The following is a 16,646-nucleotide window of genomic DNA, read 5'->3' on the forward strand; positions in this document are numbered from 1 at the left end:
TGTCATTTACAGCAACAATAATGACTCTGCACTTGTCTCTTCTCAACAATGGAATCATTGTTTTTAATTGATTTTTTGTCCATTATCTTTTCATGACTCCGCGGGTATAAACATTGAGGGTGAGTCCTGATTTACCGTCCACTTGGTAATGACTGACCCCCTATGTGATGCCTCTTTTTGCTCGTTCTCACCCACATCCTTGATCTATTCTGCTCGTTGTTTCTGCAGCAGCAGCTTCCAGGCTGTAACAGCGTCAGTACGCTAAAGCCTCCTGCTCTCCTCTAAACATCAACACAGCCCTGCAAATATGCTTGGATCGATGTCCCGCTTTGATACTGCGTTGATGCTCTACGATAAACGAGTCTATGATGCATTTATGGCGTCGACTCGAGGGCAAAATTCTATTATGATACATTTGTTACATACATATGTTTAATTTATGAAGTATTGTCTGCTGTGAGCTTGATATGTGGATTAAGTGCAGCACATCAGTTTTTCCTGGATTGCTTATGAGATCGATAACGGTGTTCTGTTCCATTACGCACCAACAATGGAAAACATGGTCCGTGCACGTTGGGGACATTGTTGGGGCCCCTCCTTCGTCTTTGTTGTTTCCAAAACCTACAAGCAGGATGTAACTTTATAAATGTACAGCTACAGCCAGCGTATCAATCTCAGTGGAGAAATTAATGAGCACATTTCCCAAAATGTAGAAGCGCAGTATTTGATTAAAGAGGGTGAATATATCTGCAGTGGGGAGGGGGGAAGGGGGGCTTCTAAGTTATTAAAGCTGGATGAACTCTTGAACTCTGTCTGACTCTGACTGTGCTGATATACACATCAGAAAAATTAGAGTGCGGGTGTGTATGTGCGCACAGGCTGGCATGGCTGACTGCTTGGAACATGTTTTGAGGCCAGGACGTGTCAGGAGAGCGAGAGATGCTCCTAAGAGCCATTAATCTGCCTGGACTGCTGCGACCCCACATTTGCAGAGAACGTGTGATCCGTCCACCCTGGATTTTCCCGCCGCGCTTCGACCTGTTTCTGGGACGGGCTTTGCAATACTGGCAAAAACAGATGAGCGAAACCAGATCACAGAAAAATGGAGACCCGAAAGGCGAAACCGTGTGTTTCTCTTATATAACAGAGCAGCGTGAATAAGGAGTAACGATGGAGGTTGATGGGAAGCAGCACCGGCGACGTCGATGGATGAAGTGTGGGGGGGTAACGGTAGCTGTACTGCACCCATGAGCGCCGGGTGGGCTGCTGGGGGGGGTGAGTGACAGGGCGGTGCTGTCAGCTCCTTTGTGATGCGCTCTTCAGGGGAGACCTCAAGCGTGTTCTGTTAAGTAAACAGCAGCAATGTCGAGTGCTCCTCAAATATTAATAGAGTGCAGCTCCCTCTTATTGCCGTGTTTGGACTGACCTTTTCCCCAGTGGACAGCAGCGCTCCAGAAGTCCCCCCCCCCTACTCACACACACACCTCCCCGCAGCTGCTGAGGCCACTGGCAATGGCAGCAGACCGACCTGAACCAGCCGCCCTCATACGGAGATTAATTAAAAACTAAAGGGTTCTCCGTCCGAGGGGATCAATACAAACAATATTCAAGTTGGCTGTGACACTCCTCATTCTCCTTCCCACTTCTTTTCCCGCCATCCCGGGAGGAAACACTCTGACCTCAACCTGGCGCGCCTGAATAAACACGCAGCCTTAGAAAATGGCGCAAGAAGTGAAACGCTGGCCATAAATGAACGATGCTGGTTGTACCTGCTTTAATCGACCCAGCGGTCCCAGCCCATCGACTCTCCGCTGACAGGCGGACTGGGGGAGTTTCCGAGGAGGAGTAATGGAGCTTGTCAGGAAGCTTCCCGCTTCACACCACTTTGCCTCCCATCCGGCCGGTTCAGCGGGAGATGTGGACGTGTACGCGGAGGAGGGGGGCGATGGAGTGGTGCACAATGACAAGGCTCCGCCGAGACTGAGCAGACTCCTCAACACCCAAACATTTCTCCTCACATCAGTCACGCCAAGAGTGCAGAGAAGCATGCTGCCTCTGCCTCAGACTATCAACGTAATGAACACATTTACTATGCAATTAGATAGAATTCTATCAGAGGACCTCAAATAAATCCTCAGCTAGCTCAGACAGACAAGCCTCGCTGCACAGCCGGGCTCGCACCTACACACCCTTTCTGCTGACCTGAGACCTCTCCACCACCACCCCGGCGTCCACCTCCAGGCTGTGATACTGTTTGCACGAACCCTTCTCAACACTCAGTGTGAAAGTGGAGTTTTATTTTGATTTAAAAGCATATAAAACCTGCGGTTAGCACTGCGTTAGGCTGGCGGCTCATTCTGTGGTGTACCTGCCTTCACCCATCAGCAGCTGGGAGTAAAGTGGTCAAAAAAAGGAAGAAAAAAAACAGAAAAACTGCCATTTAACGAGCTTTAGGAAAGAGAAAACTAGTATAATGTCTAATTTTAGCAGGAATTTCTGACTCAACTACAACGTTCTCGCCGTGAACTTTAATAAAGGTTGAATACGTGAGCATTAGGCTGTGAATGAAGCTGTTAACGATGGATTTTTCTGGTTTTAAAAGTTTGTGTGTTGTCACATACTTCTACTGCTGTGAAACAGCGGCGAGGTGTTCAAGATCAGCCCCTCTGACCTGCTCCGCCCTGCCCCGGCTGGCACGCTGTTATGTCTGCACGGCTGAGCAAATGTTGCGCAAGTGCTTGAATATTTCATAGGCAATATGAAAAATGCATATCTCAGAGCTATAAGTGCTTGACATGGGGACGAGGGCAAGCTGCTGAGGTCACGAGGTGAATGAAGAGCTACACGGAAACACTAAGACCGAAGGAACCTGCGGCGCCGCGAGGGTTAGGGTGCTGCTGCAGATGAAGCAGCTGCACGACGAAGCTTTGCCGAGCGTAGAATTCTTTTAATGAACAAGGACACCTTGAAGTTTAATTCCAGAGCAGGTGTCCCATGTTGCAAGCTGCCAAACGTTGTTCACAAAGAGACAGACTGACAGCCAAACACCTCCAGCTCTCAACCCTGGCTGCTGAAACAGAGCTGAACTCAAATGACTCCAGATTAATGGGGACGATGGCTTCGGGTGGGCTGAAAGGTAGAGACAAGTTTACAGACGTCACCTCAGCTGTAGAGGGTGATTTGTGTGCCCCTGAGAGAGGAATTATATAAACAAAGCAGCATCTTAGGGCAGCTTCCATCTGAGTTCCCATGAAGACAAATGTAGCGTCTACTCAGACATGTCTTCTTAATAGATCTGCCGGTCCAGAGCGATCTCCAGCACGCATTGATTTAGCTCACCAAAACAAGTTAAAAGAGCTGCTTCTGAAAAACAAATTTGTATAATCCATTAAGTGGAAAAAGTCTCTCGGAGGATCACGGGTGAGTCATTTAAAGGAGCCCATTAGCTCCTCGTGGGATGCATTCACGTCAAAACGCTGCTTCCCTTTTCTTTGCCGTCTCCTGGCTTCCTCTCTCCTCTCTTCTCCGCGTCCCGGCCGATGCAGCAGTCATTAGAATCACACAGAAACAAAGCCCCCTTCTCTCCGCTGGAGCTGGGAGGAGGCTGTCAGTCCCTTCAGCTCTGTTTGATGATAGCATTTCAAATAGCACTTTGATCCTCGCTGCACACTGTTTGTTTTTTGTCTCCGTGATGAAATAGAGCTTGAGAGGCGTGCAACAGGGCAAATCATTAAAATTGGGCTCCGACACCAAGAGCCACGCTCGTCCCCTGAAACCGCCCCTGACAAGTTTTTGACACATCAGCACGAAGAACACGACAGGGTAGGTGGAAGAGGAGCGGAGGAGGAACGCTGCCTTCTCCCAGCAGACACCGCTCCTCCGAGGTGAGTCTGGAGCGGAATCCAAACTCATGTCTCCTTTAAAGATGGAGCCGGAATAAATTATTTTAATGAGGTGACTGTTGGAGAGCATTGTGCGTTCAGGCAGAGCAAAGCGCCGATTCCCGCCTTTAACAAAACACGTGTGAATAAACAGCTCTCACCGACGTCCACCACTGACTTTAAAAGCCTGGAGGAAACAAACGGAGACAAAAACAGCGTGTCTCCGCTCCCTTTCCCCTTGATTTGCAAAACTAATCTGAGAACTAGTCTTCCCTCTCTACCTCTTTTCCAGACGAACCGATTTTTCACCACATCCCGCCTGTTTGAAAATAAAACATTAGAACGCCTGATTCAGTGTGGAAGAGTCGGCGCTTTGTGAAATGAAAGAGCTCTCCGCTGAAAAACCGTGCAAATATCCGCCCCACGGGGGGGCAGAATCCCTGACACATTATCTGCAGAGAGACAGCCGCCGCGTTTTTGGACGCGAGCGCGGTCAAATCAAAAGACGGAGGCTCGATTAAAAAGTTGTTGTGTAAAGCGCGAGAGACGAGCACTTCAAACAGGAGAGCAGCCACGCGCGCGCGTGTGTGTGTGTGTGTGTGTGTGTGTGTGTGTGTGTGTGTGTTGGGGGGCACGCCGGGGCCTCCTCTGGTGACAGGAACACTTGGCAACCTGCAAAAAGCCTGGAGAGTTGAGACGCAGCAGACGGGGACAGGCGGCGAAGAACAAAAGACGGGAAAACGACAACAAAGGTTCGTCCTTGTGAAGCGAAACGTTCGATAATTCCCAGGAAGAGTTGATTTCATGTTCGGCTCTATCAAGCTGCGGGCGCACGTGGACTATTACACACCTCGTTTATCCGTCCTCAGGTGAGTTAACTCTGCATCCAAGTTTGTCAGCTTCTAAAACTTTGGAATCCTCAGAGTTTTGGCCTCTGTATTCCAATGAGCTGTGGAAGATGCTCAAATGAGGACAGAGTGGATTCATCTCAAGTCCTCATTAGAAGATAATGGTTCTTATGCATCATCGGTACACATCTAAAAGCTTTTAAACACACAAATGGCCTTTTCTCCCTTAATCTCATCATCTGTCTGTGTGTATTAGCATTTATAGATCAGATTGATGAGTTCATTTATCGTAAAGGTGGAGGAGCTAAATAAATAGAAGAGTCCAACCTTCGCTGGTAGAGAAGCTGCCCTCCCAAACCTGACCGAACCACACAAACGGAACCAGTCGTCACGACGACAGAGGTCAGAACAGTTCCATATGTTATATATAATCACACCCCCACCGCTGTCACCATCTGTCATGCTGGGAGACTTAAATCACGGCTGAAATTGACTGAAGTGTGTGATACCCCCACCCCACCCCCCCGAAAGCACATCAGACAATTATTACACTGCTTCTAAAACCCCAGGTCATTAACTCATTTTGTGTCATTAACTGGGATGCAGAGACAGTAAACCCTGCCTTTAAAGGGACTGAGAGGAGCTGCACTTGTGTTTACCAGAACATCCAGAGGAGAGAGCTGGTGGACGCTGGAAATAGAGTCAGAGATGCTGACGGCAGGAGATGGACCATAAATCCTCCGGTGAATGGCAAAGCCACCCAACTGCAGCCTGCTGAGGCGCTGATCTCCAGCAGGGTCCACATTTCATTTAGTCCCACCAACAGAAAACACATATACGAATATATAAAAACTCTACAAACTTAGTTAAACCCGACATACAAGTCAAACTAATTAAATAGCAGCACAACAGAGCTATAATAACTGTGACCCGTCAAAGATAAGCTGATCTAGTAACAGGAAGAGTCACAAAGAAGTTGTAGACACGGACCGGTGCCAAGCCTTTCTACTCCAGAACCGCTCCCCTCCATCGGGACTGCTGAAGACTCATATTTAAAGACGACAAACAGCGGATGAAAAGTGGGCCCAAAATACAATTACAAGCAAATAAAGAAGCCGTGCGCGATGATGAAATGCAAAGAAAAACTAAACCAATTTATAAGTTGATAAAATAAGATTTTGGGATGGCTGCTGCCCCCCCCCCCCCCCCACGTGCGGTAAATGATGCTCGGAGAAATCCATTGGACATGGTAAAACTGCCTCCCCCCGTAATTGCGTTATTAGATTAGCCCAGGGCAGTGGGTAAACAACTTCAGTCATCACAGCAGGCGCCCCAGCTCTCACAGATATTCAATTACTCCTCCAAACTCTGCAGAAGAGGAAAGAAGGATGAGTCTACAGAGGACAGGTCTTCTCAGACAGGACAGGACAGGACGCCTGGACGGGACAGGACGGCTGGGAGCAGATGCAGAAGGCAGCGAGATCTGATCCCGATTGTCGTGGGCTGGATAGAGAAGCCTGCCAGGTTCTGCATCATCTGCTTCCTGCCACATCTCGTTTGGGTGGCTGCCATGGCAAACGTCCATTCAGCACTATAGGAGACAAATGAGGGCAAGCTCCTGTCAAGGTCAACAGCCTCCAACGCCAGGGCTGTGACGGCGCTGCCGCTCTCCTCCCTTCCACACATCCAGTAATTAAAATCCACCCAGAAGAAGCAGGAGAGTCTGTGGAATTTTTTGAGACTGCTAATGAGATGCTAATTTGTTGGGCTGCGAGGAATAAGTTATGAGGGTCTCAAGGACACGAAGGATCGACCCAAACTTCAGAGGAACTTTGTGTGTCTGTCTATGTGTGTGTGGGTGTGTGTCCGCCACAGGTTTTCTGGTGTCATTATGTTTGTTAAAAAGACACGAGCATCCTTCCAAACTCCTGATCATTTACAGAGCCGCGTGGAGACAGACCCCCGCCTGGCGGCATCGCTCATGCTGTGTGAAAGTGGTCCAATCCAGACCTGTTTTCGAACACCCCACTGCGTGAGCCCGCCAGAGTCAGCAGCACCAGGGCAGCTGTCCCACTTTAAGCGCAACTATCACACAGACTCTCTGATACAAAGTCCCAGACTTTCAAGCTGTAGATTTGACATTATAAGTAATCTGGCCTTTCTTGTTCCGAACCCCCCGGGTGACGACTGTTTCTCAGGCTACAAAAGAGCATCGAGTGCAGTCGCTCCTCCTGCGCCGGGTCTGGGCTCTCCAGCCACAGACGGATCCACAGGATCGATTTTAGAGTCCCCTGTACAAACAGCGACACTGTCGATCCTGAAGCACCATCTGGCTGAACCCAAGCATTGCATGAGCAGCAGCGGCGCCCCCTGTGAAGGACACGGCTCTGGGGAAATAACAATTAGGGCTGCCACTCACAAATAATGACAGCTTCTGGATGAGTTTCTGCTTGATCAGGCAGATAGGTGAGAGAGCGACGGAGGAGTCGCTATGAGACGCAGCGGAAGCCTATCAGCCAAATCTGACCTGAACAGTCTGAAGAACAAGTTAAAGAGCAGCTGAGGACAACCCCCCCGCCCCCATCTCTTTTTCAATCCTATGCTCTTGTTATATCTGGTTTGTGCAAATGGCACTAAAAATAAGGGATTAAATACATTTGTTACATGCAATCTTGTCAGGAACCAGATAAGAACCCAAATGCGACACACGAATCTGGCTGAACACCGCTTTATTGTCGGACACAGACAACAGACAGGATTCACCGGGGAGCGAGCAGAACAGAATAGTCGGGGACAGGCAAGGTCCAGATCAGGCAGAAGGCAGAGTTTACAGGGGAGCAGGCTAAACAGAATGGTCAGGAACAGGCAAGGTCGGAACCGGGCAGGCAGGCAAACAGGAAAACGCTGGAAGGTCATCAGGAACAAATAACGATCTGGCACCGAGTGAGTGTGAGGCTGGAGAATATATACTGGTAGGTGAACTGATTGATGAGTGAGGGGGTGTGTGATCAGTGACTGAGAGCAGGTGTGTGATCAGAGGGTGTGGTGTGAGCAGGGGAGTGGAAAAGAACTGAGTCCATGGGCTGGAGCAGGGTGTACCACTTGGTTCGCATACGGGAGGGCGACGAGTGGAAGATGGCGTTCAACACCCCGGCTGGCCACTACGAGTATCTGGTAATGCCCTTTGGATTAACCAATGCACCGGCTGTCTTCCAGGCCTTAGTTAATGATGTTCTTCGGGACATTCAGAGACCAGTTTGTCTTTGTCTACCTGGACGACATCTTAATCTTTTCTAAAGGACTCAAGGATCACGTACAGCATGTGCGGGCAGTTCTGCAGCGGCTATTGGACAATCAGATGTTTGTAAAAGCCGAGAAGTGCCAGTTCCATGCCCCATCCTTCCTAGGCTTCATCATTGTGCCAGGGAACATCCAGATGGACCCAGGGAAGGTCTCGGCGGTCGTGGACTGGCCGCGCCCCGAGTCCCGCAAGCAGCTGCAGCGATTCCTGGGGTTCGCCAATTTCTACCGGCACTTCATTCGTAATTATAGCGCCACTGCAGGACCACTCCATGGCGCAGGGACAGACAGTCACCTTTTCAGAGGAGACCAAGGGCGAGGTCAACTTGGACCTGCTGGACGATGTCGCCTGGCGTCAGCTCCAGAAGCTAGAGGTCATCTTGACGTCGATGCTACGTTGAAGACAGTACGATCTGGCCAGTAATGAACCCAGCGCACAACTTGTCCCAGCTGGACCGACTGGATCGGATTGAGGGAATCGTTCAGCAGCACGAGGAGGCGGTGGCGGCCTCCTCCGCCGCCGAGACGAGACGAGACGCGTCACAGAGGCAAACGAGCGGTGCTCCCATACCTGCGTCAGCTCCTGTAATTCTGGTCATCAGGAACGAATAACGATCTGGCACCGAGTGAGTGTGAGGCTGGAGAATATATACTGGTAGGTGAACTGATTGATGAGTGAGGGCAGGTGAGTGATCAGTGAGTGAGAGCAGGTGTGTGATCAGTGAGTGAGGGCAGGTGTGTGATCAGTGAGTGAGGGCAGGTGAGTGATCAGTGAGTGAGAGCAGGTGTGTGATCAGTGAGTGAGGGCAGGTGTGTGATCAGTGAGTGAGGGCAGGTGAGTGATCAGTGAGTGAGCGCAGGTGTGTGATCAGTGAGTGAGAGCAGGTGTGTGATCAGTGAGTGAGCGCAGGTGAGTGATCAGTGAGTGAGGGCAGGTGAGTGATCAGTGAGTGAGAGCAGGTGTGTGATCAGTGAGTGAGGGCAGGTGTGTGATCAGTGAGTGAGGGCAGGTGAGTGATCAGTGAGTGAGGGCAGGTGTGTGATCAGAGGCTGAGAGCAGGTGTGTGATCAGTGAGTGAGAGCAGGTGTGTGATCAGTGAGTGAGAGCAGGTGTGTGATCAGTGAGTGAGAGCAGGTGTGTGATCAGTGAGTGAGGGCAGGTGTGTGATCAGTGAGTGAGGGCAGGTGTGTGATCAGAGGGTGTGGTGTGAGCAGGGGAGTGGAAAAGAACTGAGTCCATGGGCTGGAGCAGCGTGTGACACAATCTGTTTAAACACCACTAGAATGGAAGCTAAATGTTAACAAGTCACAACTGGAGACATGATTTAACAGGATGGATTCCGTTTAAATGTGACCAGACAGCCAGAAAACATGGCTGAGAACACAATGATGTAATTTAGACAGAGAAAATGACACAGACCTGCTTTAAAACACCGTGGATGTTCCAGGTCTTGATACGTTTGAGACGCGGCTAGAAACTGACTGTCTAGACGGTGTTTTGAATTCATTAGAACAAACCTTCAACCAAGCTGTCAGTACTGAAACTTATTATTTTTGTGCATTAAAATAGTCTGTTGCTTCGAATTCTGCTGAAAACATTTCTGTGGAACGTACGGAACGGATGTCATCAGAGTCCCATTTTAAAGGCTCAGATTCGGAGTGAAGAGTCCTGCGCAGGTTTATGGGCCCTTGTTTTCAACTAATTTAAACGCTCAACCCGCTGAGGGCAATTACAGTATATGGGAAACGCTGCTGTTATGATCCCACTAATGTGTCTTCAAATGAAATTCAAGATTTTGTAAGAAAAATAAGACAATATCAGTGTTTTCATGCTAATGTAATTAGCTAAAGCTCATCACATGGGTAAATGGCACCTGAGCGAGCGGGGGGAGGGGAACGCTTGGTTAGAAACACATATTGTCTTCCTATTTCCTGTTATTGATCTTAGAAAAGCCTAACGTTAGAACAGATCGTCATCTTTGTGCTCAAAAGACAAAGACAGGCAGGACTATTACTCCATCTATCGCCCCGAGAAGTCGGCTTCAAAAGGTGAAAATCTCTGGTGTATTCAAGCTTGGGAAAGAGAGAAAGGCAGGTAGAGCAGAGGGGGGGTTGTGCAGGGTTGGAGAGAGAACTGGCAGATTAGAGATTGAGAAGAGGGGAAGCCCTTTGATCTTTGGCAGGAGTGGGGCGCCGACGAAAAGAGACGGAGAAGAAGACTGCAAACAAGACATGCTCTCAATTCCCAACAGGAGCAGAGCAGCCGGAGAGAGAAAAGTCAAGTCGACTGAGCAGCGCGGAGACGGAGAGAATCACTGAATTCGGAGGACTAGAAAGGGGGAGACGAGAGAGCGAGCGAGAAGATGAAAATGAAGTAGAGGAAAACAGATAAGACCAGGACGTTAAAAGGATTTGAGTCCAGGGCTGTTTGGGGACTTCTCCCAAGCCCTCTGCTAAAGCAATTAGCATCGAACCCCTTCTAGGAAAGTGCAGCCAGACCGCAGCAGCCGTCTCTAAAGCAGTTTGTAGCAACCAAGTCAAGCAACCGCCCCCCCCCCATTAAACCCCACGTTTTAATTGGCACGTCACAGCGGCGCCTCGCCCTGTGTTTCACAGGCGTCAATGTGCGGCCTCCAGCGCGCGGGCCAACGCTCGCTTTAAGTGGAAACCTCGAGGGGGTGCACACGGTGGGGGAGGATGGGGGGGGGGGCACACAGAGAGTGAAAACAGCATTGTTAAATGTGTGGTTTTAGAAACACTGCACCGTTCAGAGGACGGGAACTTGTTAGAGTTACTGGACTCGCCACCGCTGCACAGAGTTGCTCCCAACAACCACAACAATCTTCTCTCCAGCCTTTGAAAGACTATAAACTCTTTTCCCAAGAATGTGGGTATTATTTTCTTTAGCGGCACTGAAGCGGCTCCGTGAATGTGCAAAAACAGATCAGCTCGAAACACTCCCCGTGCTCGGATGTTGGCATGGCTGGCGTTGGTGTGAACCCACCACTCTCATACGCCTCCTGCTGTCGCCCAGCTAAACGTGGATGAGTGCATGTTCCAACCTTTCCTCGACACGCTCGCTATCGTCGCATTCATTAGCGAGTCGCGCTATAATTGCTATAACGTCCCCCCACCCTCACCGCCCACTGCAGTGGAAATGCAACTCAGATTTAAAAACTCCAAACTGGGCTGAGAAAAGAAGGGGAAAAGGGCTTTGGTCCCAGCGGACGCCCTCGTGCAGCTCAGCAGCCCTTCAGAAGACCCCCTGCCTCCACGTCAGTGTCACACTGCCCTGTTATTTTGAATTCTTCCGATCGCCCCCCTTCGGTCCTATCACTCCATCTCTTCTGACCTCTCCCATCTGTAAACAGATTCCAGGACCGCTGCTGACAGTCCTTTTCCCCCGCCTGGATAACTGGCACCACTGACTGCAGTGCACCAAACTCTCAGGAGACCCCCTCTCTCTGGCTCCCCTCGACAGCCACACGACACCAAAAGTCACTTTAACGTGCATCCCTGTCACTCCGACATTTAGCCGAGCAGCCATTGAGCATCCGATCGGTGTCTGTCTGCATCATCCTCCTTTTTTTACACGTGAATCGCTTGTCTGGGGGAGTCGAGCCGCCGACAACAGCATCAGCCGTCAGGACGTCAGTTACCGTCTTAAAACAGACGCGGCTTCTCTCCTGCCTGCTCTGTTAAAAGTGTGTTTTGTCAGCTTGAAAACAGGTGTGGACAAACCCTCAGCAAACTGTCTTACCTTGGAAAATGGCAGCATTCTGGATGATGAGCCGCTTGAGCTGAGCACTGACAACCTGCAAGCCCGACTCCATGTTGCTGCGCGCGGCTACCTGATAGCGCTCCTCCATTTTCTTGGAACAGCAGGTCGGCCCTTTGGTTTGGCAAACCTGCAGATCAGCACCTGGCAGAGGATCAGCAGAGAAGTGTAGATCAGCAGAACGTCACCGGGAATATTCATCACGGGAGATCTCTGCGACTCACCGATGCTTCATAATTGAACTGATCATTTCCCACCTCATCAGGCTTTGACATAAAAGATCAAAGGTGTACTTGCAGAGACAGAGAGCTGCAATGACGCACAGCTCGCAGCCCACTTTCATCTCCACAACTGAAGGAAAACAGTAAAGAACACACATTTCTGTACCTGACTTCGGCTCCTTCGCCTTTTCTATCTGCCTGCAATTGGTGCAGATGTACTTGAGGAAGGCGACATTGGGCCCACATAACCAGTCAGCACAATACAGGTAGAGAATGGAGACGTAAAAGAAGGTTTACCAAAGCCAGGACCACGAAAACCTATTACAACTCAAACAGCAGTGATCAAGGTGACGGCAGCTGCTGCATCACAGCTTCTTAGTGAAGTGAGGGAGGTTTTTATGTTGATGCACCAAAGGAGCTTTTCCATGAATAAACCACTCTTATTATTTCCACTATTTTGATGCTGTAAAACAATAAAAAGGTTTTGGAATTTTAGAAAAACAGCCTGGATGAAAGGATATGTCTTTTCTCTCAAAGAGCACCGGCTGCTAATTAGCTTAGCTCCAGTAGTGAACGGTGAACCTAGTCTGCTTCTAACATTATCAGATAAAATCAGCAGCTCAAAACAGTCCAGTTTACATCCCACTCACATCAGCACATCAGGTTATTTTAGCCAAGGTGACCAACGAGACAAAAGAGTTCAAAGGTCAGCATTCAACAATGAGAGAAGGCTCTGTGGCAGAGAATTATGGGAAGTGTAGTTCATTCTAAATGTGTTACTATAAGAACCCCGATCCCTTCCGAAGGTGCTGTCTGAGAGCCTGAGCAGGTGCCTAAGATGTGTCTTTGGAAGAAAAGCCGAGAAAAACTTTGAAAAAGAACAGTCCGAGGGTATCGTTACACTGCTACAAACAAACTATACATCTGCAGCTTATTCCCAAACCACATCGATGCACATGACTTCACAGAGACATAAATAGGGCACGCACATCTGATGGTTAAATACAAAGATGAGGCCCCCCTCGCTCTCTCTCCACATACGATGTTTGAAAGCTTTGGAGGAGCCTGAAGTCGTAATGTGCTCTCCAGTTACTGTATATCTAGGAGTCGTCTACTGGATCTGCTGCCTGAGAGACGTCACTGACAAGGGCCTGATTGATGGCGCGGTAAACAAATATCTGGGGAGTCTGACAGCTTCAGCCGCCGCAGCTCTGGATGCGAGAGGAAAAGAAACAATGAGAAAGTGATTAATCTGAAGGGAAGGCTTGGATCGTGAGTGCATGTAGAGGACTTTATCTTCAGATAAATACAGAATATCTCTATTGAGGCCTCGTCTCTAGGAGAGCGTCAAAAACAAAGCAATGAGAACAGCGAGTAAGCTAAGCCAGCAGGAGAGTGACGAGAAGAGAACGATCTCCTTAGCGACGCCCTTCATGGCCTGGGGGGTCTAAAGACAAGAGACAATGTGCAGTTTTAATATCTTAGATTAGCAAAGACAGAGGATTCAAGACAGATAGGATCAAGGTAATTTCACACGGCCAAAGAGGGAAAAGCAGCGAGCTGTCAGTCGCAGCGAACTGCAGGCGAGGTGACGCAGCCGGTGCAGACCAGAGACGGGGATTTAGCAATTATCCTCAGCAGCAACAGACAGTTTGTCGCTTTGCAGATGATAAATGCATTTCATTACAGAAGTTCCACAACAAGAAGAAAGGAGGAGAGGATTCAAGAGGAAAACGATTCCCCGCTGAGATTTGCAAATAATAAAGTCACGGCGTCTAAATAAAGCTTTCTTTCTGACTGACAGGTCACGCGGGAGTTAGCTTCCTGCTCTTTTTTTTTGCTTGAGGCTCATTGCTCCTTTTCCCTCCCTTTCTTTTCCTTTTAGTAGCTGTCGTCATTGCACGCGCTTGTGCTGCGCTAGTTTCACTTCACCTCCCTTGCGTTTAATAACAATTAGGCTCTCAGAACACCTCTCTAGTAGGCTGATGTTGAGTAATTAAAATGAGCTATTATCTGTGTCGTGACCTGTAATTCTCCCACAGAATCAGAGACAGGAGAGATGCAGGGCCGCAGACTATTTAAATGTAAATTTCCTCAACAACAAAGCTTATCTGAGGCTTTTAGACTCTTGTATGCTTCCATTTACTATTTTCTCTGCCATGACTAACAAGTCTACTGCTTAGAAATACGTGCACAACATCTCTACATATGTAAATACACATCTGTCATAGAAAACACTTTGCGCATGCTCTGTTTCTTGTTAGCCGAATTAATAACGGTTATTTTAGTTAATTCCAAGGGGAGGGACTCATTAAAATTCCATGTTTGCCACAGGATCATCGCGTGTCAGGGTCTCGGTATTGTGCTACCTATCGCTCAGCTCTACACGTGTGTAATCAGGACCGACGGAGAAGATCCTCACAGCTGAAGGTTGAACGGCTGTGGAGGAACCCAGCAGGGGTTCCCTGAGTGAGACCAGAGGAGACCCCCCCTCACCCTTTTAACAAGCAGGGGAACGGGGACAGGCGGAGACGCAGATCTGTAGTTTCCCAGCACCAATTAGAAAGCGAAAACTATGCAAGTTTAATGATGGAGACCACAGGGAAAAACAAGTTGTATAAAGATATAGAATATGTTAAAAGCTGCTCATTATGAGCATAAATTATATATGAACTACCAGTGTCGATTCGACACATGTGGGACTCCGGCTGGCTGCCTCCCCGGGGCAGAAGAAGCCGGTGTCACTGTGCAGAGGAAGGAAACGAAACCACGACGGCGGAATTTACAACGGATCTAAAGAAATCTCGTATCTGCTTTAGAGGCAAGTCACACACAGGTTGGTGCTCCACTTTAAATTGGTTCAAAAAGTTGAAACAAACTGTGTGTGTGTGTGTGTGTGTGTGTGTAAAAAGACACATTTTCAAGGATGATGTGTCTCCAGCCTAGCAGACGCGTCCCATCCCTCCATTTAAGGAGAAGCTGACACTCATCTGGTTCCTCATCCCTCATTTCCACCTGATTTGATGGTGGGTTCAACAGGAACCGCCGGCCTCCTCTTCACCTGTGGGCTGTGCAGCCGCCAGCGCCGGTCCTGCAGCTGCTCCGCCGCTCCGCTCAAGCCTCCGTTTCTGAACCGCTGCAGAGGGATAAAACACCTTTTGTTTTGCCTGCTGGCTCCACATGGAGCGTTATTCGGATTCTGACGCGCTCTCCTGCGGACGTCTCTGTGAATCAGCCGCCTCGCCCACACGGCGCTCCATACCAGCGCTGGCTACTTCACGTCTCCCCGCCACACCATAAAAGCAGATCTTTCCTCGGGAGAATGGCAGCGAGTAGCGCTCAATATTTAAATTTCCTCAAGCCTTAAATGTTACAACCACACAACAAGCTCCTCATGTTTACATTTCCCTTACACAGTTAAAAAGTAAAATTCTAAAGGATATAACTAACTGATCGTCTCATCTCAAAGATGATAAAGCTCAGAGGCATGACAAGGAAAAGAGGAACAGAAGTGTGGTAAATGCAAAGGAACAGACCGAATATTTGATGCTTTTGATGGTGGAAAAACAGCTCATTAAGACAAAAGTAAAGAAGCTGAGGCTGGTGGGAATCCTGCGCTTTGGGCTATCGCAGCCTTTTTTGAGCATTTTTCCCTTTTACAGCATGACCCTACATGCTCCCTACGCAAGGCCTTCTCTCAAGAAACAGTTAGGGTGCAGAAATATCCAGCATTGTAACACCCGGTCCTCCCAAGGAACGTTGAATATCTGGAGTAAACATGCAAAAGAGCAGCTGAGAACCCGTTAACGACCAGGTGACAGCAAGGAAATACAGCTGACAGGAGACCCCAACAGGGCTGGCATTGGTTAGCGACTCATGCTGGCAGGACCCAGCGCTAATCAGTAGTCTTGGGATCACCCACAGTTGCTACGAGTTGAATATCCTCTGATTCTGCAAGAGCAAGAGCCAGTAATGACTCTTAGAAGGATTGCATGGTAACAGACGGAGGAACGGAACGGACCGTGATCAAGACAACCAGTGGTACCACAGAAGAAGCTCAATTTGCTGCTAACCCATTAGAAGACCCTGCTTAGAGACTAACCAGCCCTAACCAGCAGCTGAGATGAGGATGGACAAACGAAAGCCTCAAACGCTCTGGCCCAAGTCCAGAAGGAAGAATGAGTTGGATGCTATTGACAGAGATAGAAGGTCCTAGAAGGAGAAAAGGAAGGTTGTAATGTTACGCAGGCTAACTGACAAAGCTATGAAGGGCAGAGCACCTCAGGTGAAAATATAAGAAAGAGAAGTCTCCTTGACAAAAAAATAAGAGTGGGCGTCTCAGTATCTTTACAATATCTGGAGGAATATCTGAGTAAGATTTACTCTCATGGCTGGAAGCCCAGACAACACGGAACCAATCCACCCACCTGAGCACCCTAGACACAAGACCCCAAACATGGAGCAAGGTGGAGTATAGCATGCAAGGTCAACCAGCCACTGGGCCCAATGGGCTTCAGTATAGGCTCTTTAAGAACACTCTTGGATTCCTCAGATATCTATTGAGTCTTTCTTACAGCACAGAACAATAATATGTCAGATAATGTGGTGAATAACCATC

General features: G+C 48.9%; 1 protein-coding gene across 2 annotated transcripts in view; it reads right to left on the reverse strand.

Annotated features, from left to right (window-relative positions):
• The window catches only part of gpc3 (glypican 3), a 65,064-nt gene that overhangs the window by 45,306 nt on the left and 3,112 nt on the right, over window positions 1–16,646 (reverse strand). For both annotated transcript variants that reach the window (XR_008952078.1, XM_057043298.1), the window contains exon 2: window positions 11,790–11,951. Coding sequence is in view for 1 of the 2 variants with exons in the window: in XM_057043298.1 (XP_056899278.1) it covers window positions 11,790–11,951 (162 nt within the window). In the remaining variant the exon portion in view is untranslated. The remainder of the gene's footprint in view (window positions 1–11,789; window positions 11,952–16,646) is intronic.

This window comes from Takifugu flavidus, chromosome 9 (genome assembly GCF_003711565.1).
Source record: "Takifugu flavidus isolate HTHZ2018 chromosome 9, ASM371156v2, whole genome shotgun sequence".
Lineage (NCBI taxonomy): Eukaryota > Metazoa > Chordata > Actinopteri > Tetraodontiformes > Tetraodontidae > Takifugu > Takifugu flavidus.